We start from the raw sequence: 22,143 nt of genomic DNA on the forward strand, positions 1-22,143 counted from the left end.
AAAACATGATATTTATTTTAGTCTCAAATTTTGATAATGAACATGAAAATTTTGAATTTGCAGTTTCTCAATCTGTGAATATTTCTGATATCAAGTGTGGTATTCCCGAATTGAAAGGAGATAATTATAAGATTTGGAAGGAGAGAATTCTTCTTCATTTAGGCTGGATGGACATAGATTATGCTATTAGAAAACCTGAACCACCGGGTATTACTGAGACTAGCAATTCAGATGCCATTGAACTTTATGAAAAATGGGAGAGGTCAAATCGTCTCTCCGTAACGTTCATAAAAACCAATATTTCCGCTGGAATCCGGGGTTCGGTTGATCAGTATGAGAATGTCAAGGATTTACTGAAGGCTATTGATGAGCAGTTTACGACATCTGATAAATCTCCATTTGCTTTTGTCTGTTATGAATCTAATTTGACTAGTTTTAATCATAACACATGGTGGATTGATTCTGGTTCTACAATCCATGTTTCTAATACCTTGCAGGGTATGGAAAACCTAAGGAAACCGATGGGAAGTGAGCAACACATCTATTCAGGAAGCAAGATGAGTTCACATGTTGAAGCCATTGGGACGTGCAATTTAGTTTTAAGCAGTGGTTTTGTTTTATGTTTAGAAAAGACCTTTTATGTTCCTAGTTTTAGCAAGAACTTGATTTCTATTTCACAACTTGCATCTTTGGGTTTTTCATTTAATTTTATGGATTCTGGTTTTACTTTATTGAATAAATCCAAGGTTATTGGCTTTGGGGAATTATGCGATGGTCTTTACTTTATTAAATTGCAAAACAACGCTGCTTATAGTTCTATGCATGTTTCCGCTGGATTAAAAAGATGTGTTATGAATGAGGATTCTTCTGTTTTATGGCACCGAAGATTGGGACATATCTCCATTGAGAGAATTAAGCGATTAGTAAATGAAGGAGTACTTAGTACTTTGGATTTTACTGATTTTGAGACTTGCGTGGATTGCATTAAGGGTAAGCAAACTAACAAGTCCAAAAGAGGTGCTAAGAGGAGTTCAAATTTACTAGAAATTATTCATACAGATATTTGTTGTCCGGATATGGATGCAAGTAGTCCGAAATACTTTATCACCTTTATAGATGATTACTCACGATACATGTATCTGTATTTACTTCGTTCTAAGGATGAAGCCTTAGATGCCTTTAAAGTTTTTAAGGTTGAAGTAGAATTGCAATGCGGAAAGAAAATTAAGATTGTGAGATCAGATAGAGGTGGAGAGTACTACGGTAGATACACGGAGAATGGACAAGCACCTGGTCCGTTTGCTAGATTTCTTCAAGAACATGGGATTGTTGCCCAATATACCATGCCTGGCTCTCCAGATCAGAATGGTGTAGCAGAAAGAAGAAATCGAACCTTGATGGATATGGTGAGAAGTAATTCAAAACTTCCTCAGTTCTTGTGGACTGAAGCACTTAAGACGGCTGTGTATATAGTAAATCGGGTCCCAACTAAGGCTGTTTTAAAAACACCTTTTGAGTTATTCAAAGGTTGGAAACCTAGTTTGCGACATGTACGCGTTTGGGGATGTCCGTCTGAAGTAAGAATTTATAATCCACAAGAGAAGAAACTAGACCCAAGGACTATTAGTGGGTATTTCATTGGATATGCTGAAAAGTCCAAAGGGTATAGATTCTATTGTCCAAATCATAACACTAGGATTGTGGAATCAAGAAATGCAAAGTTTCTTGAAAATGACTTGATTAGTGGGAGTGATTTAAATCAAGACGTTGATCTTGAAAAAGATCACTATGAAGCTCAAACCTCTCAATCAAATGAAAGATTGGTAGTCATTCACGCTCCTTCAGTTCAAAAGCGTATTGAACAACCAATAATTGATGTTCCACAAATTGCTGAAAATGATAATATAGATCAAGTTGTTAACGAGGAGCAACAAGTAAATGTTGAACAACCAGTTGAACAACAAGCTTCTCATCAAGATGTTGACACAACATTAAGAAGATCTACTAGAATCAGAAGACCAGCAGTTTCTAGTGATTATGAAGTGTATTTACAAGAATCGGATTACAACATTGGAGCCGAAAATGATCCTGAAACGTTTTCACAAGCCATGAGTTCTAAAGAATCAAACCTATGGTATGATGCCATGAAAGACGAGATGGATTCTATGGCATCCAACAAAGTCTGGGATCTCGTTCAGTTGCCTGATGGTGTAAAATCCATTGGATGTAGATGGGTCTTTAAAACCAAGAAAGACTCACAAGGCAACATTGAGAGACATAAGGCAAGACTTGTTGCCAAAGGATTCACTCAAAGAGAAGGAATTGACTACAGAGAGACTTTTTCTCCTGTATCTAAGAAAGATTCCTTCCGAGTAATTATGGCATTAGTAGCTCATTTTGATTTTGAGTTACATCAAATGGATGTGAAAACAAGCATTCCTTAATGGTGATCTAGAGGAAGAGGTTTACATGAAACAACCTGAAGGATTCTTTTCTAAAGACAGTGAACACTTGGTATGTAAGCTTAATAAATCCATCTATGGATTAAAACAAGCCTCCCGCCAATGGTATTTAAAATTTCATGATGTTATCACTTCATTCGGTTTTGAAGAAAACATCATGGATCAATGTATATACCAAAAGGTCAGTGGGAGTAAGATTTGTTTCCTTGTTTTATATGTGGATGACATTTTGCTTGCAACCAACGACAAGGGTATGCTATATGAAGTGAAACAATTTCTCTCAAATAACTTTGACATGAAGGATATGGGAGAGGCGTCTTATGTCATCGGCATTAAGATTCATAGGGAAAGATCTCGAGGCATTTTGGGTTTGTCTCAAGAGACCTATATCAACAAAGTTTTAGAGAGGTTTAATATGAAGAATTGTTCACCAAGTGTAGCTCCCATTGTAAAGGGTGACAAACTTGAATTAAGTCAATGTCCGAAAAATGATCTTGAGCGGGAACAGATGAAAAATATTCCATATGCTTCAGCTGTCGGAAGTCTTATGTATGCTCAAGTTTGCACTAGACCTGACATTGCATTTGCAGTTGGAGTTTTAGGAAGATATCAGAGTAATCCAGGTGTTGACCACTGGAAAGCTGCAAAGAAAGTAATGAGATATCTTCAAGGAACAAAAGATTTCATGCTCATGTATAGACGAACTGCTAATTTAGAAGTGATTGGCTACTCCGATTCAGACTATGCTGGCTGCGTTGATTCACGAAAATCAACGTCTGGTTACATTTTTATGTTAGCTGATGGAGCAGTATCTTGGAGTAGCAAAAAGCAGACCTTGACTGCTACTTCTACTATGGAAGCTGAATTCGTTTCTTGTTTTGAGGCTTCTTCACATGGTGTATGGTTGAAGAGTTTTATATCTGGGCTTACAGTTGTGGACTCAATTGCTAGGCCACTGAAGTTGTACTGTGATAACTCTGCTGCTGTTTTCATGGCTAAGAATAATAAAAGTGGAAGTCGAAGTAAGCACATCGACATTAAATATCTGGCCATAAGAGAACGTGTTAAAGAAAAGAAAGTGGTTATTGAGCACGTTAGCACTGAGTTGATGATTGCTGATCCTTTAACTAAAGGCATGCCACCAAAGAATTTTAAGGATCATGTAACGCGAATGGGACTTGGTTCCATGACGTGACAATCATTGTAAGTACTTTCATTTTGATAAAACTCTTATTCAGTTTGATGTTTTTCTCATATGTTTTTGTGCACATTTATTTTGAGAAGATATCATTTAGTTTTGATCTAGCATAAACATATGGTTTATGCATTAAGTTGAGAGCTAATGTTGAGAGAAATATATATTGTGGTACATGGAAGATAACACTCACTATCAGAGGACCTATCGCCATGACTCGTATATATTCTGTCACTTGTTGTGGTTAATAATTGGATAAATGGACCAAGTGGGAGAATGTTAGCATTATTTTAAATATAAAATAAATATTATAGCATTTTCAGTTCCTATTTTTAAGGAACATAAAGTGGTCCATTAAGCCATTATTTTATGCTTTTAACTGCATAGAGGTTATAGAGCAGTTATTAATTTTTAAACGTAAAGCCCATTTATTTTGAAACCTGTGATGGCCAGACTTTATATAAGGGAATGGGTTACTCTCAGTTTTGATCACTAAGCCTACTCCTCTATTCAGAAAAACACACCATCGAGTTTGAGTGAGTCAAGGTTTAGAAAACAAAGCTGTCTTGTGTTTAGATTTACAAAATTGCAATGGCAGGAGGTACGCACATTATTCTTTCATTTTTTCTTCCGCTGTTTTTGATCTGAATGTGTTACTGTGATGTTAATATAACATGTTTAGGTCAATTTCATACTCTGCTATTTTATCAGGGCAACGTTTTGGCCTGTAGATAGCGGCGGCTGGATGCGTGAGTTGGAGAACGAGGCAAGGCTCGTTGGGAGAGAAGCGGTCCGCAGGCTTTCTGGATGTTTGGAATGGAGAGAAGGGAATAGAACCCCTAAGGGATTCTGATTAGGTTTGAAAGAGGCTTTGAACCCTGAAACAAAAAAAGAGAACCTTTTCTGCACCCTTTGTTTCATGATTTGCACCCCTTTAATTTGGGCTTAAGCCTGCCAACAAAATAAGAAAAAAGAGATAAAAAAAATAGAGAACCGGGCCTGACCACCAAATATTCAATGGCACTCTTTACACCCGTGGCAAATCCAAAGCTGAAGCAAAAAGTATTGGGCCTAAACAAAAGAGCCTCAATTTCACTCAACACCTCTGATTTTCGCCTTTGCACTCTTATTCTTCTCGGTTTGTTTTCCCTCGCTTTATTTTTAAGCTTTTATTTCTCTATTTTTATTATTTGTTTGATTGTTAGTTTTCTTTTACTGTATGTAGCCCTTTGTGTGATAACTACACTCTTGTATATTGTATCTTATGTTTTGTCGAGTTTGTTAATAAAAAATATAAGAAATATATACATAAAATAAACAAAACAAAGCCGTGTGAGTGCTCGTGCGATTGTACGCATCAGCCTAGTGCTCATTACGCAAAACAATAAAAAACCAAAGAAAAAGCCGTGTGAGTGCTCGTGCGATGATACGCATCAGCCTAGTGCTCATTACGCAAAAATTTAAATATTATACAAAAAATACAAAATAAAAAAATATAAAATCTTCAAAAAACCAAAAACATCTAACATTTTCAAACAACAAACAGTCTTGTTAGCTAGAACTACGTGATCCTTGATTCTCCATCAAAAGTGGAGATACGTAGGAGCAAGGCCAGTCCTTGTCAGGTTCACTTTCCCAAAAATCCAAAATCATTTTACAAACAAAATTCTCAAACAATTTCCAAACAAATTTTCTAAACAATTTTCAAACAAATTTTCAAGCAGTTTTCTAAAAGAACTACGTAACCCTGATTTCTCATTCTAAATGAGAATACGTAGGAGCAAGGTCAATCCTTGTCGGGCACAAAAAACTAAAAAATATATTTTTTTTATTTAGAAGTTTTATTTTAGGGGATAGTTAAACATTTTGAAAAGCACATCATATTCGCATATTTAGTTAAAGGTACTGCCTTAGGGCAGGCGTTGTAGGGTGCTAACACCTTCCCTACACGTAACCGACTCCCAAACTTAGAATCTCATTTTCGCAGACCATGCCTTATCATTTTATGGTTTTTCCGTAGTTTTCCAGAATAAACTATGGTGGCGACTCCAAAATCTCTTTTTTTCAAAACCGCGTTTTTATTTTTCGGATCGTCGTCCCGTCGCGATTCCGGTTGCGACAACTACCATTACCAAATTTTAACACATTCATACTCATATTCATGATCATAATCAAGAAAGGATTAGCTCCCCTACCTCTTCTCCTTGCAAGAAATTCTTCACTCTTGATACCTCTAGACCACCACCTTTGCTTGTTTTCACTTTCAATTATTCTAACTTAAATCTCTCTTCTTCAGAGAGAGCAATTCCTCTCCTCCTTGCTAGACCAAGTCAGTCTCCACACTTAGAACACTTAGGATTTTCGTTCACCTCCCACCAAGGACCTCTCTACTCTCCCCCAAAACTCCAAATCTGATTTGGAATTAAAAGAAGATGCCTTAGACAACTAAGGACCTATGCACTTGGTACTTAGCAATAATAAACAACCAATGAACCATCCTAAACCATTTTTTTCAGCCCTAAAACATGGTAGGAAAGTCTCCAAAGGTTCCAAAATGTTCTCCTAGTGCAGAACACAACCTACCCACTCCAAAAAAATCGCAACATGTAAAAATGTACCTAAAATTAAGGTTGGACGCTAGCCCCTGGACAGCAACACTGTCACGTTTTCCCCAGCTCAGTTAGACCCCTTCCCGAAGTCCAAAATATGCGTATGAGTAGTAAAATTGAAGCTCTTTGAGTCTAGTTTCCAATGAAACAAGAATCAACTCAATTGGAGTTCGGTAGAGAGAGTAATAAGCAAAACAGTCATCATAGGTCAAAACTGAACATACCTGAGCGTGATTAACGTTTCCGAGTTTTAATAATTTTACTGCAGCTAGCCCGGTAGTCCAAAAATTTATATTTATATGTCCAATTAAAGATATTTGAGTCTAGTTTCCAATAAAACAAGAATCAACTCAATTAATATTTTCTACAAAAAGTTATGATTAAAATAGTAAACCATGTCAAACCTGACAGCATTCCATTTTACATTATAACTTGAACTTTTTACAACTTGGTAAATTCTTGAGGTTCTAGGGTCTTACATGTCCCACTCAGTTATGTAAACCATCGCACCAGACAGAGACTTCGAAACAATTTTCTGCCAATTGTCAAGCTCTGGTCAACTAAGTTCACCTGCATATCAATGAGAAAGAAATGAAAATATAAAAAACCAGTGTCACTAAATTGATAACAAAGTGTACATATGATAAAAAATTAGGATCTATAGTCAGCAATTAAATTTCATTATATCAACAAAACTAAAAAAACAACAAATTCAAATGCATAGTCTCACACCTTCCGAAATTTCACACGAATATTATCAACCGAATGAACCAATCCACATTCTCTGGCAAAAAGAAACTCACGTTTATAATAAAATAAAAATCTTGTCAGAAAAAAACAAATTAGATTTATATTTAAGGAATATGTCATTCTTATCAATCCTCGATTTGTCTACAACCCTACTTTCTTAGTAAATTATGCAAAGAACAATGCAAGTTCCCCTATTAAAAGAGGGGAACTGCACAAGAGAAGCAATTCAAGAAGTACCAGGTTCCTTCAGGGATCCAAAACCCACCAATGCCACATTGCATGCCATTTAAGCCTACACTTTGAACACACACTCACAAGTGACTAGCTAAAGAAAAAAAAACTCACTTAATTGCATAGAGTAAATACCCACATAAGTGGGGACCTACAACTATCAATTACAGCATGTCATGAAATCCTCAGTACATGACAACCAAAACCAAAATAGAAAAATCCTTCTAACATCACTCTCATTCATTCAACAACGACGTGACAATAACCATTTAAGAATCAATCGAAATCAAATGATCCATGAAAAGTAAAAGACGTTATCAATTTGAGTCAATTTTGATCCATAGAAGAAAAATGAAAATCGATTCAGTGCTTACCGCGAACTATGAGAAACAAAATGAGGCAGTGAAAACCCTTTGATGGGAGCACTTTGCGCGTTTTCTATTCAATCCGAAAGAGCCTTAATAGTGCCAAAGCCGAAAGCTCGTAGGCACTGCAAGCAAGCCTTTTAAACAGTAAAATTGGGTTAGACTTAGATCTGCTTAAAGGAAAAACCCAATTTTTGTTTCGTCATGTTTTAGAGAGGCGTTTTAACTTTTGCAAATAGGAAAAATAAAATAAAGGCTTAATTACCTACTTAGTCCCCATGTTCGGAGGTAATTTGCTGTTTAGTACCCGGTTTTAAAAATGTAGGCATTTGATACCTATGTTTTGAAATTTGTATCAATTGAATCCTACCCACTTAACGCCGTTATAAATCTAACGTTTTTCTGACTGTGTATGTGATTTGTGAACGAGCGTTTGTGGACGAGCGACGAGGACGCTCGTCCAGCGAAGAGGACGCTCGTCCAGCGAAGAGGACGCTCGTCCAGCGAAGAGGACGCTCGTCCAGCGAGGCAGAAGAGGACGCTCGTCCAGCGAAGCGAACGCCCAGTCAGGCAGAAGAGGACGCTCGTCCAGCGAAGCGAACGCCCAGTCAGGCAGAAGAGGACGCTCGTCCAGCGAAGCGAACGCCCAGTCAGGCAGAAGAGGACGCTCGTCCAACGAAGCGAACGCTCGTCCATAACCGCTCGTCCACAAATCACATACACAGTCAGAAAAAACGTTAGATTTATAACGGCGTTAAGTGGGTAGGATTCAATTGATACAAATTTCAAAACATAGGTATCAAATGCCTACATTTTTAAAACCGGGTACTAAACAGCAAATTACCTCTGAACATGGGGACTAAGTAGGTAATTAAGCCTAAAATAAAGAAGTATCCCCAAAAGTTGACCTTTTTTTTTTTTTACAAATAAGGACTTTAAATTTTAGTTAATTAATGTTGAATGAAACCTTATCACATTTGTAAATGTATACCTATAACTTTAATTTTAGTCCAAGATCCTTAAACATTATCATTTTTATAAATAAGCAATTTAAATTTTTATTTTTATTTCAATTCATTCTAAAAACGTAACAATATTTATAAACAGTTTTTTTGAAAAAGTTTGAATTAAATTTCTTATATCAAATGTCAATGTTTTTTCAATTTTGTTCTTCTTCTTACTATGACTTGTTTTTTATGTATTAAAATACAATAAAAAAAATAAGAATTTAGAAATAAAGAAAACAACAATCAAATGACCCATTTGCTTTTTAAGATATTTTATTTGACAAGACGTTTAAATTGTTTATGTAAAACTATTTTACTTTAACAGAATTTGTTGATTGTATTATAATGGTATCTTTCACAATTTCAGTTTATAATTTTAAAGAATAAGATTAAGAATCTGCATGTCCTAAACCAACAGAAGTATTAGAACCATTTAAATTTTATTAAAAAATCTTGAATTTTTTTTTAATTAGATAAGTAACTATTAATTCAGATAAGTATTTAAATTTTTTGGTTTATATACACGCTTTAGCCCTATAAGAGTAATTGTAATTTTATATTATCAATTATTTTCTTAATTTTAATACCACTCCTTAACGAGATTCATGCCCATGCACTAACATAGAAGCGGTGAACTAATTTCATACGGAAAAATAAGTAACGCATAAAAGGTTTACGTTGCAAAGTTACGTTAGAATGATGTCTTGAACAATGATTGAGTAAAACCGTCATGGGTTTGTGGTGGTCAAAGAATGATTGAATAAGGGTAAAATGGAATTTATAGTTTTATAACGGTGCAGGAAAAAAAAAAGGTGTTGGAAGCAGCAGTCAATCCCATACCATACCAATAACGTGTAATCTATGGGATCTAAAATTCCATATTCCTTGGGGGATAGCATCCAATATTCACTCCCAGTGACTATGAACTATGAATCCTGCAAGTTGGCCTTAGCCTGTTGTAGCTTCAACAATTTGGCCACCAATCTCATTTAGACAGAAGCACACAACAATATTTTGTAATTGCTAAGTTAGTAAGGAAATTCTAGTTTGATGATGAACTGCTGACACAGTGGTTTGGCTGCACCATTGGATAGATGTAAAAGGATTCAATAACGGTAACGATGCACAGTAAATCTTGGTGGCATAACTAAATTCTGTAATACTCAAGACTTCCAAAAGATCAGAAATTCAGACTTCAAAACTTCAATATACAACCACTTTCATCATAGAATCTGAAGGAGTAATAATTAGATCGGGAAAAGTATAACTGTTCAAATTCTTAGAAAGTCCTCTGACTCAAAACCATCATGTCTCGCAAAGAGCAAGTTATTGCTTCCTTCCTCTTCCTTTCTTGCTTGGTTGAGCATCCATTTGCTCTTTTCCAGTGACTTCTGATAGATCAACTGCAGAATTACAAGTGATGGAGAATGTAGAAAGAAATCTCAGCACCAGACAAGAAAGAATATCCAAAACACAATCAATGTAAACCATAAAGGAATATTGCACTGAGTGGTTTCGTATTCTCAAAAGAATCTGTCTTTGACCAGTTTTATAGATAATACGAATGTTGCACAGAAGTCTTTTTAGTTAAAGCATCATCACATTAACAGCTTAGAGTAAGACATACCATCAGGACCACGGGCCATCAAAGCAAAGAACATATTGTTCAGTTTTTCCATCTTCTTAGCCTCCTGTGCTTGGTCTGTCTTGTACTTTAGACACTGTAAAAAGTACAACAATTGACAATTAGAAATTAAGATTACGAGGCTAATAATGTAAGAGGCAGTCAATCATAAAACAATGGAAAATGATGCTAATTGCTAGGAATATAATTATTACAAATCATTGAATAACAGATTTTGTTCTGCTAATTAAAATGAGAGCTCATACGCGGCTAAATTAAATTTTCACCACCAACAATCATGAGAATTTTATTAGTATATTATTTTCTTTGTCAGAATAATTATAATGTTAGAGTCATTATTAAGTCTAAGAAGGGAGTAGTGTGTTGGGAGCTGCTTCCTGTTGTACCTAGTTATGTCCCTAGGTATCTAGTAAACTTTTTTGATCTTTCATCTTCCCATTATATCAGATTTCTATCATTATAAATAGAAGATGATTAGAGGGGTCTTTCAAGCCCTCAAAAATATATTTCCTCTCTGTTTTAATCTTAAGCTTCTTTTATGCATATTATATTCTTCTTTAGAGAATCTGATAGAATAATTTTATTGGCAGAGTTATATACCATCCGAATTAAAAGGGCAACCCAACTGAAACATTAATGGGTAACTTCACGTGTATTGCCGTAGTTAAAGAAGTATGGAGTTACTTAAGATTAAAAACAGAGAAAACACTTTTGGAGGGCTTAAAGGACCCTCTTATGGTCTTCCATTTATAACAATAAAGAGCTGATACACTAGGGAGATGAAAAAATCAAAGGACTGTACTTGACTGCTAGGAACAGAACTAGGTATAGTTGGAAGAGACTTCCCAACACACTACTCCCTACTTTAGACTTAGTGATTACACTAGCATACACAGATTTAATTATTATTCCAACAAAATTGATATTATATAATCAACATAATCTAGATTATATATGTATTATTAGGAATGTTTTTATTTATTTCCATATCACATATTTATTTTCAGAGGATATCAAATTTCATCTATTCATTGCATTCATTCCTTTTTCTAGATAGATATAATTGAAACACCCACGTTGCTTCATAAACACGGTCTTAGCTCAATGTTTCTTTCTTTTCTAAAGTTTATCATAAGATCTTGTTTTTCGGAAATGTGTCCGGTAGACCCATTTGTCTTTGAAGGATTTTTATTTTTTTGCAAACCTTTCACAGGTTCCCTTTCACTATTTAGGCACAGCTTCCAATGAGTTTTTGACAACCACCACTCTTTCCAGCAAATATAGGGTTGTGTTCGCATCGTGCCAATTCATCCACAAACATCATCCAAAATGCAAACCATGTTATGTCATCGCATTGGACATACAATTGATAGGTATTTGAAGCTAAATGGGAAAACCCCTCAATCACACAATATTGCCCAACCATATATTGTTAAGTCACCTGTTGCTCCTACCTTATTGGTTGATTTATCTACACCAATGTTTAAACACTTTATGGTATGCAACATGCCAATCCTCCAGTAACACTGCTTTGGTGGCACACACCGTAATTCATTCACTGGTCTCTCTCAATCTCCCTCCCTTGGTCCTTGGGTCATTGACTCCAGTGCAATTGATCATGTATCTAGTAATCCTTCTCTTTTCTCTTCCTTTACTACCGTTGTCAATTTTCCTTTTATAACTGCAATTAATGGTTCACAAACACAAGCTTGTAGCATAAGTACTACATAACCCTTCTCATACCTTACAATTGACTTTGTTGTTTTTATACCCGTAATTGATCTCCTAATTTACTTTCTATTACCCATTTAACCAATTCCCATGATATTATCCTGAACTTTATTAAAAATAATGTTACCTTGAAGGATCGGATATCAAACCAGACAATTGATGCTAGATTTGAGTCACATGGCTTTTACTACCTCTCTCCATCACCACGGCTATGTGCTTCGGTGATCTATCAATGATGATTCATTAAAAATTAAGACATCCCAGGTTGACAAAATTGCAAAAGGCAATGTCTGTCTTCTTTGAAATGTGAATCATAATTAAGTAAACATGTTCCTCGATCTTTTCTTGACTGTCTTAATAAACAAGTTGTCTCTTTTTCCTTTAATTCACTCTGATATTTGGCATCCTTCCCATACTATTACCCCTTTTTATTTTAAATATTGTTACCTTTATTGATGGTTATTCTACATGTACTTGGATTTTATGGTTATTCTAGATATATCTAGACATGATTATTGAATGATCGAAAGTGTTTTCTATGTTTCAAACTTATATTTATGAAATCAAAAACACAATATTATATATGCATAACTTTTTTTCGTGGTGGCAATGCTCATGTGAATATTTGTCGAGCCAATTTCAATAAGTTATCAAATAATATCATTCACCAGACTTCGTGTAATCATAATCCTCAACAAAAAGGAGAAGCCAAAAACAAAAACATATATTTTATTCATACTATTTGGGTACTTCTCATAGTCATCTTCACCAATTTTGGGGACATGTTATCCTTAGAACATGCTATCTCATTAATTGGATGTCATCATCTTTCCTTAAGAATTGGGTAGCCCGCTGTGTCCTTTTTTCCTTGTTGCCCTCTGTACAATCTTTATTGTACAAAACATCACACTTGGTTGAGATAAATTTTTCCTTGGTTATTTAAATGTGTCTTCATGGGATATAATCCTTGTCAAAAATGGTATCGACTTTTCTCTTCTGATCTTCATAGGTATAGTGGAGGACATGCCTAATCCTTCCCCATCAACCTTTCCTGCACTAGATCCGGTCTCCTCTAAAAATGATCGGCCTATTTTTGTCCAGAAGGTATACATTCTATCATTAACCCTCGTCCGCACCATACAAACCTTAGTTATCATCAACTTTCCACCATACACTATGCTTGTATATCCACATTATCTTCTATTAATTTTCCTAAGTCACACGGTGAAACTCTATCCCATCCAGAGTGGAGACAACCAATGATTGAGGGAGAAGTGTGCATTTCAAAGTAGTGGTACTTAGGTGTTGGTTCCTCTTCCAGCTAGAAAATCAATTGTTTGGTGATAATGGTTGTATACTCTTAAAACAAGACAAGATGGAACCATTGGTCGCTATAAAATTGGACTGGTTGCCAAAAGCTACACACAAATCTATGGCCAAGATTATATTGACACCTCCCCTCCTATTACTAAAATGACATCTATTTGACTTCTCTTTTCCATTACAGCCATTCACCATTAGACAATTTCAGCTTGACGTCAAAAATGCCTTTATTGTGTAAAAAACGTGGAATTTGAGAGCTTTTAAGTTTGTGTGGATCCTTTTTGAGAGCCAACTTTTGGAACCGTGTTAAGTTTCTTTTTCATTTTGGGCTCTTGTAAACCTAAGCCCATAAAACCCACTAGCAACAGAGAAAAACACCTTCATTGACCTGACATCACCACATCCTTTTCAAACTCTATTGCAACATGTGTCATCTCGTACCAGGCCCCCAAAATGCATTGCATGAACCACTGCAACCAGAGCTCTTTATTGTGTGCTTGAGGTTGCAGACTCTCTGTTTGGTTTCTCTACTTCTGCTGCTCGGCTTGGTTGGTCCATTGATTCTCTACTGTGGAAGAAATAAGGATCTCTAGAGCAATTATGATTTCAATTTGGATGATCTATTTTAGAGGTCTAGTCTAAGAGTTCAAATGTTGTGTTTTGCTACTTGGCACTACTACAGTCATTTTTATGCTGCTTTGTTATTTATGACTTGTGAAATGAGCTTTGTGTGGGGTTTAGCCACTGACTTTCATATGCTTATTAGTATGTGATTATAAATTTAACCTTAATTAAATGTTACATGGGTTTTTCTCTCTTATATTACATGCATTTGTACGAATTTTATATATCTTATAGAACCTTATGCATCATGTTGTGGTTCCATGGTTTACGATTTTGTATCCCCTTTCCAAGTCTCAATACAATCCCAAGTTGAATTCCTTGGTGTATTGCTAACATTTCTCTAAAATTATCTAAATTATATAATGCCAGAGGAGAACGGAACATTCAACAAAACATTAACTTAATGTCCAATTAGGCCATTGATCAGCCTTAAACTCATATTTCATTCCAAATTATTTGGAAACACAATCAGGCAATGTTCATGACATTGATGCTCGCCAAAAAACAAAAGAACTAATTTAGACTTTAAGCAAAACAGAATGAGGTGTTTATAGTCCTAGAAGAAGAGTAGTCCATTTATCCTCTATCCAAACCAAATACCTTATAAAGTGAGATACTAATATAATCAGATAGTAAATAATCACTAGATTACAAACCTCAACTTTCAAATCACATCAACAACAAAATAAATAGTAGAGTAAATTGCACTAACCACCTCTTAAAAATACAAAAAACATTCCTGAATTTTTCCATCCCTGCACACCTCCCTTAATTGTTTAAAAAACATTATACTAACATTCTTTATGCATTACAGTAACCACCCTAATTGTTTGAAAGCATTACACCGTCTACCCCTATAAGGTAGATGTTAATAAGCAGAAGGTGCTTGTGTAATTTCACATAACCTTACGACTGATTAGTGTAATTTATTCTACAAGCACCTCCACCTTTTTAACATTTACAGTAACTTTAGAAGGAGAACAGAACACAAAACAAGAGGAAAGAGAGGATCCACTAGGTTAGAGTAGAGAGGGAGAATTACAAGGGAAAAGAGGAACAAACAAAGGCAGAGAGAGGGATCATGTATTAGGAAAGGGTCGTGCAACAATTAGGGTATTTTGATCAAAATGGGTGATACGACCTTGGAGTAACAATCCAAAGTAATTCACCCATGGAACCAATTCAGCATGGCACACAACTCATTAGGGAGCAAAGAAAATAATTGGATCATGCCATTCATTAAGTTGGCAGAAAAAATAGACAACCATGAACTGCAAGATTGCCAAACTCTCTAGTTAACTAATAAACTGTTATGTAATTTTGGATGGAGGAAACAAGTTAACTCTATCTCTAAGCAGATAAACTTGGCTGAACACTTTAAACCCATTAACACATTTTGTATAGAAGAATCAAATTATGATTTCATGTTAATCCACATTTACAATCTCAAACATGCACAAAAGACTGGCATTTAAAAATTAAAATACATTGAATATATATTTGTTTTGTTCTAGAAAAACAAACTGATACCTGCCGGTTATCAGTGACCCTAAGTACCAACTTGCCATCACAATGCCTGTACTTCATGACATACCGTGTCTGCTCCAAATACAATTGAAGAAATTTCATTTTCAGTACGTTTTAATAGAACAAGAAGGACAAGTTGGATAACTTGGACAATCAAGAAACTGAATTATAAAAAATCAATTGAGTATTGCCCAAGTGAATATGAAAACAGAGCAAATATTCCAATTAAAGGCTTTTATAACAGTAAAATAAAACAAAAGTCTGAATGAAGTTTGTCAGGGTTATGTTACTTTAAGAAACGAGAAAACGTTGAAGGTATAGAATTACAGAGTCAGGATCAGCACGAAACAACTGAATGGATTGCTCCACAAATTTGTCCCACTCAGTTATGTAAACCATCGCACCAGACAGATACTTCGAAACAATTTTTTGCCAATTGTCAAGCTCTGGTCAACTAAGTTCACCTGCATATCAATGAGAAAAAAATGAAAATATAAAAAACCGGTGTCACTAAATTGATAACAAAGTGTACATATGATGAAAAATTAGGATCTATAGTCAGCAATTAAATTTCATTATGTCAACAAAACTAAAAAAACAACAAATTCAAATGCATAGTCTCACACCTCCCGAAATTTCACACAAATATTATCAACCGAATGAACCAATCCACATTCTCTGGTAAAAATAGAAACTCACGTTTATAATGAAATAAAAAACTTGTCAGAAAAAACAAATTAGATTTATATTGAAGATATCTCATTCTTATCGATCCTCGATTTGTCTACAACCCTACTTTCTTAGTAAATTATGCAAAGAACAATGCAAGTTACCCTATTAAAAGAGAGGAACATGACAAGAGAAGCCATTCAAGAAGTACCAAGTTCCTTCAGGGATCCAAAACCCACCAATGCCACATTGCATGCCATTTAAGCCTACACTTTGAAAACACACACACACACTCACAAGTGACTAGCTAAAAATACAAAACCCACTGTTAAACTGATTTTTGTCACCTAAAATCAGAACAAACTAAGTTTTTCCACTAATGTAGGAGTCAACCTAGGTATCAATCCAAGGACTCAGTACAATTAAAGTTAACTCTTGTATTTTATTTATTTACTACCTATTAACTAATGCAAGGTGGGGAAATAAAAATGAAAGAATGAAATTTATAAAGGAAAAGAGAATTTAAAATCTGTAAACTGTTTAAAAGAAAAAAATGAAATTAATCAAAAGAGAAAATGTCAAAACTAAACTATTCTAAATGAACAACATCCTATATGAAAAGCTATTTAACTGTCACTCATTAAACTGGATCTATTACTATTTACACACAACTGAAACAAAACTTAAGACTGTGTATCATGATCAAAGAATAAAATCTGAAATTGAAAATACAGAAAAATCTAAACTAAAACTATTTTAATTTCCAATCCACAGTAACATAAAAAAATGAAATTAACATGGAAAAGAATTTCTAATCTATGAGAAAGAGTTCCAATTTAAAAAAAATAGAAAATAAGTAACTAGACCTACAGGTTGCAGATAGAATGCTCAAACTAAAATGAAGAACAATTTAACAAGTAACACCTAACTAAGGAGCAGAACAAACTCATTTGTTAAAACCATGAATCAGAAACCTAAAAGCAAAGATTAGTGTAGAATAGTATTCACTTGCAACTCAGGAAGACATCCTGTAAAATCATACCCTCTTGTATACTCTCTGTACCAATCCATAGCAATTGTGAGTCTGATGCAAGCTTTTATTCAATATCAAATGCACAGTCTAGTCTAAATGCACTTAAAACATACAATCTAATTCTAAAAACCTATAAATTTTCAATGAAAACAAACTGTCAGAAACAACTTATCGTGAACAGCAAATGAAATCAAGTAATAAAACCTAAACTATTATCAACCAATCAAAAGAATCCATAAAAGGAATCAGAATTGCATTAAACATTAAACATTGAAGATAAAAGTACATGATACCAGAAATCACCGAAAATCACGGCCTGTCACCCTCGCAACTCAGTGAAATCTAGAATCGAAGAAAAGCGCGATAAACCATGAAAGCGATAAACCTATAACGCAGTGTCTGTCACCCGCCGCTCTCTACTCTATGAAACTAAAGAATTGTCTCTCGCTCTCACTCTCGTGATCTCCAAGTCTCGTGAGTGAAGTCTGTCACCCTTCACACACTCGTTCGTGGAGTCTGTCACCCTCCGCGATTCACTCCCTAGAGCTAAGAATGGCGCCTGTCACCCACCACCCGTGTCTATTTACATAAAGAAAACCCCGGGTCTAAAGAAAAGAGAAAATGAAAAAAAGGAAAAGAGGAAACTTGCTTGTGATGCTTTATTCTTCTCTTCATCATCGGACGGCTACCGTTTATCTGTTTCCTTGCTTTGCTCTGACCGTCGATCCTATCCACGTGGCAGCTCCGGTCAGCTCTTCTTCTCCACCGGTCAGTGACGTTTGGAGCACTGGCTAAATGGCTTGAACATTGGGAGCTTTCCTCTCTCACCTTTAGCTTTGCCCTAGCTTTGGGTTCTTTCTTCAAATGAAAACGAGGGGAAGAGACCCCCAAGGCAGCTGCTGCTTGTGCAATCAACCCGGTCTATGCCAGCAGCGCCAATTCAGTGCATTCCAGCAGCGGTGCAGAAAGCTTCCTCGCGGCCCAGCTTAAGACGGCCCAATTCAGTGGCATCAGCACCAACTTCAAGCGTGGCAGCAGTGGCCCAAATGTTAATCAGCTTCAATTCAAACAGCCCAAAGAGTCCAGGAGCACCACTGCACAAAGAGTATTAATCCAAAATTAAAAAAAGGTTTAATAGCCAATTTAGTCCTCACTTTGGTTGAAAAATCTCAATTTAGTCCCTCGTTATAAAAGTGTTTTGAATTAGTCCTAACTTTTAAAATAGTGGGTCAGATTGGTCCTTTCTGTTAAATATAAGTTGACAAAATTAATGGATGATGATGTGACACAACTTAAAGCTAACGAGGGACCAATCTAACACATCAGCTTTAAGCTGTGTCACATCATCATCCATTAATTTCGTTAACTTATATTTAACGAAAGGGACCAATCTGACCCACTATTTTAAAAGTTATGACTAATGTAAAACACTTTTATAACGAGGGACTAAATTGAGATTTTTCAACCAAAGTGGGGACTAAATTGGCTATTAAACCTTAAAGAAAAAAGAGAAAATCAAATAAAAGAAAAGAATTTTTACCAAAAGATTTTCTAAAAACAATTTTAATTTTCTAATTATTTAAAAATTCTACAAAATACACCTAAAAACCTATTTTTAACTAAAATTATACGAAACTAAAGAATTTAAAAAAAACCTAAATCTAGCCTAATTCTAAACAAGTAAAGACTAAAATAGACTAACATAGACTCCTAAACACCTAAAAGAATGCAAATTTAAGGAGTTATCACCCACTTAATAACATACCGTGTCTGCTCCAAATACAATTGAAGAAATTTTATTTTCAGTACGTTTTAATAGAACAAGAAGGACAAGTTGGATAACTTGGACAATCAAGAAACTAAATTATAAAAAATCAATTGAGTATTGCACAACCGAATATGAAAACAGAGCAAATATACCCATTAAAGGCTTTTATAACAGTAAAATAAAACAAAAGTCTGAATGAAGTTTGTCAGGCTTCTGTTACTTTAAGAAACGAGAAAACGTTGAAGGTATAGAATTACAGAATCAGGATCAGCACGGAACAACTGAATGGATTGCTCCACAAATTTGTCCCACTCAGTTATGTAAACCATCGCACCAGACAGAGACTTCGAAACAATTTTCTGCCAATTGTCAAGCTCTGGTCAACTAAGTTCACTTGCATGTCAATGAGAAAAAAATGAAAATATAAAAAACCAGTGTCACTAAATTGATAACAAAGTGTACATATGATGAAAAATTAGGATCTATAGTGACCAATTAAATTTCTTTATCAACAAAACTAAAAAAACAACAAATTCAAATGCATAGTCTCACACCTCCCAAAATTTCACACGAATATTATCAACCGAATGAACCAATCCACATTCTCCGACAAAAAGAAACTCACGTTTATACGGGGAGGGGTACTTCTTTCTTTTACTTTATAGAAAACATTTATACTTTATTGAAGATATACCAAAACTCTTGTCTATTTCGATGGTATGATAGTAACTAGAGCTCCATTATAGGGAGAAAATGACCATCGAATTCTTACCACCTATAGGCGGCCGTCCGTTCTACAGCCGCCCGAAAAGGAACTGCAGTTATCTTGAATAGGGATCCTACAGCGATAGATAGAATCCCCATAAACTGCTAAGTTGGTATGGAAGAACTGCTGCGCCGCGGGAAATCCTTTTCTATACAAGTTCTAAGGTCCCTTTTTCTTTTCGCATCTCGGATGCTTAGAGTTCTGTCCTGAATTGGAGGGTTGTTGAGTCAAGTCAAGAAGAATAAAAAGAAAGTCCCACAAAGGAATCTTGGTTCACATAGATAATGTGTCGTTGCCTGTAGCCTGTAGAAGGAGTGGGAGGATGGTCTAAAGGGTGTAATCCCGATTTCTCTAAAGCGCTACGTCTTTTCCCGGCCATCATGCATCGCTCCAACCTCCTATTGCCACAGCCTTACAAGCCAAGCAAGAAGTGAAAAATGAATAGCTACTAGTTAGAATGAATTCTTATCGGTCTTTAACACCAACTCCTCTCCGAGGCTTTCCAGTGAACTAGGATGTCTTCCTTGATTCTATTAGTGAGTGAGCTACCGATTTATTGAGAGAATCTTGCTAGGTTGAATAGAACGAGTTACCCGATTTCAGGAGAATGGATAAAGGGAATAGAGATGATTATAGAGATCATACTGAGAAACAGAAGAATTCCGTACGGGTAGCATGTCGTGAAAGAAGCACACTGGGCGTGCTTCGACCGTGTCTCCGGGCGTAATGGATGACCCTCGAAACCATAATCTGTTGATATACGGCGTAGATCCGGATGATTGATGGAAGAAACACCAAACATATCCCAAACTTCTCGCTCCCACCGGCCGGCTGATGGAAATAGACAACTCTTTCCTCCTAACGCAGGTAAGACGCTTTCTTATCCCGAACTATATGGCGTAGTGTATTCCACTTAGACTCAATTGAAACTGAGCTTTTGTGGGCTGGGCCTTTCCCCTACAGGCTTTCTTTCTAATGAAAGCGGAATCTACCTGAAGTGTGGAGATCAAAAGGCTTATGACGGAAATCCATAGTGGGGGCCTAGATGAATGGCCATGGATGAAGACTGTGCTCAGTTTGTTAGGAGGTATTACTTATTTTGGTTCCCCGAAGCCCCGAATGGATTGTGGATCGTTTCTGCCAACGAAACGAAATGAACGCGGAGCCCGTTCCTATGTGGGGCACCTTTTGGGTGTGGGATGCTCGTTTAACCTCTGTATTCAGAACTTATTCTTTCGAATAGGCCTAACCCTTGGGGAGAGGTTTATGTTATTGGGTTCTAAAGAGGGACTCCCACCTCAACCATAAGGAGACATTTAGAATAGTGATTTCTTATGAATACTTTTACTAGCAAGTCACTAGCAAGGGTCTTGAGGGGTGAGCCCTATGACTCAAGATACACGAGCTCCTCTACACCCATTTCCTCGGAAAGCCCTTTTGCCAGCTTAGCGTAGAGAGATAGCCCCATGAAAGGAAGAATATATGGGTAGATCAAAGCCGGCTGAGATCTCTTTTTTATGACTTCAACTTATCTATCGATCCCGGCCCGGAAAAGTGACCGACCAGGGCCCTCTTTTTGAATGAAAGAAAGGCTTTATGAGGCTTTCTTTTTTATCCGGAGGGTCAGGCACTTTCTTTTAAAGCGAAAGGGATCGTCAAGCCAAGCAAAGATTTGATAGCCGGTCTTTAATGCAATAGGTCGGTAGGCAACCAAAGGAAAGATTCGACAGGGATTTGAGCTTGCTTTTCAGCGAGCCCCTGAGAAAGCCTTGGGAAAGTCAAGCGCGTTAGCTCTTTGAAGTGAAGGCGCGCATCCTCTTGAAACTGATGAAAGAGGAGCCGTCACAGCTTCTCCTTCGGATCACTTACTCGTCAGTGAGTGGACTTCCTAGAATATCCAGTGATGAACCGACGAGTTCCTGCCGGCGAGAAAAATAAAAAAAGGCAAGGGGGAGATAGGGAAGAGGGGATTCAGGATAGTCACTCCGCTCCATAGATAGTGAACACAGATTCTTGTTTCCGGATTGGTTGGAGTAGAGCTAGTAGATCGGACACCTTCGCCAACTTGAGAAGAATGCTCATCTGAAATGAGAGTCGTTGCAGCGGAGCGATTTGAGCATCATTGCTCGGTGTCACGGATGAGACTGCCTGAAGACCAAGCCAATCTCGAAGAAAAAAGTGAACTACACGCAACTACATCTCCAGATTCCATTCAAAGGGCCAGTGAACAGACGCGTCAGCACGCACCTCCGAAAGAAACGGAGGACTTCATTCAGTGACTCCGCGATCGCCCTCTAAACGATCAGAATAAGGTAAAGCTTGAAGATAAGTTTTGTACTCTATTAATTTCTCAGTCCCTCTAGTCGGGTGGGCGAAGGCTAGCAAGAAGAAGCAAAAAGATAGTCAAAGCTCAAGGGATTCATCACAAGTTCGTTCTG

The 22,143-nt window shown here is 36.3% G+C and overlaps 1 protein-coding gene across 2 annotated transcripts; it reads right to left on the minus strand.

The window, feature by feature from the left end:
• Positions 1 to 9,716: 9,716 nt before the first annotated feature.
• On the minus strand, positions 9,717 to 18,071 carry LOC148196908 (signal recognition particle 9 kDa protein-like). 2 transcript variants are annotated; one of them, XM_088092426.1, is made up of 5 exons: positions 17,821 to 18,071; positions 15,797 to 15,933; positions 15,473 to 15,541; positions 10,247 to 10,340; positions 9,717 to 10,022 (listed from the first exon to the last, which is right to left on the minus strand). In XM_088092426.1, the coding sequence occupies exons 2-5, from the start codon at positions 15,866 to 15,868 to the stop codon at positions 9,946 to 9,948; spliced, it is 312 nt and encodes a 103-aa protein (XP_087948552.1). In that variant the 5' UTR covers positions 15,869 to 15,933; positions 17,821 to 18,071; the 3' UTR covers positions 9,717 to 9,945. The 2 variants fall into 2 exon arrangements, with proteins under 2 accessions (XP_087948552.1, XP_087948551.1); XM_088092425.1 differs by lacking the exon at positions 17,821 to 18,071 and adding an exon at positions 17,465 to 17,750.
• Positions 18,072 to 22,143: the final 4,072 nt, after the last annotated feature.

The sequence above is a fragment of the Vigna umbellata genome, chromosome 6 (genome assembly GCF_029865625.1).
Source record: "Vigna umbellata cultivar VRB3 chromosome 6, Vumbellata_1.0, whole genome shotgun sequence".
NCBI classification, from domain to species: domain Eukaryota; kingdom Viridiplantae; phylum Streptophyta; class Magnoliopsida; order Fabales; family Fabaceae; genus Vigna; species Vigna umbellata.

Bases quoted from the DNA above. Each gene is read 5' to 3' on its own strand.
- LOC148196908 (XM_088092426.1), bottom strand. From the start codon at position 15,868: ATGGTTTACATAACTGAGTGGGACAAATTTGTGGAGCAATCCATTCAG. The intron at 10,341-15,472 runs GTATCAGTTTGT...TACTTTTTACAG, and splicing joins GGGTCACTGATAACCGGCAG to TGTCTAAAGTACAAGACAGA. The intron at 10,023-10,246 runs GTATGTCTTACT...GTAATTCTGCAG, and splicing joins GATGGCCCGTGGTCCTGATG to TTGATCTATCAGAAGTCACT.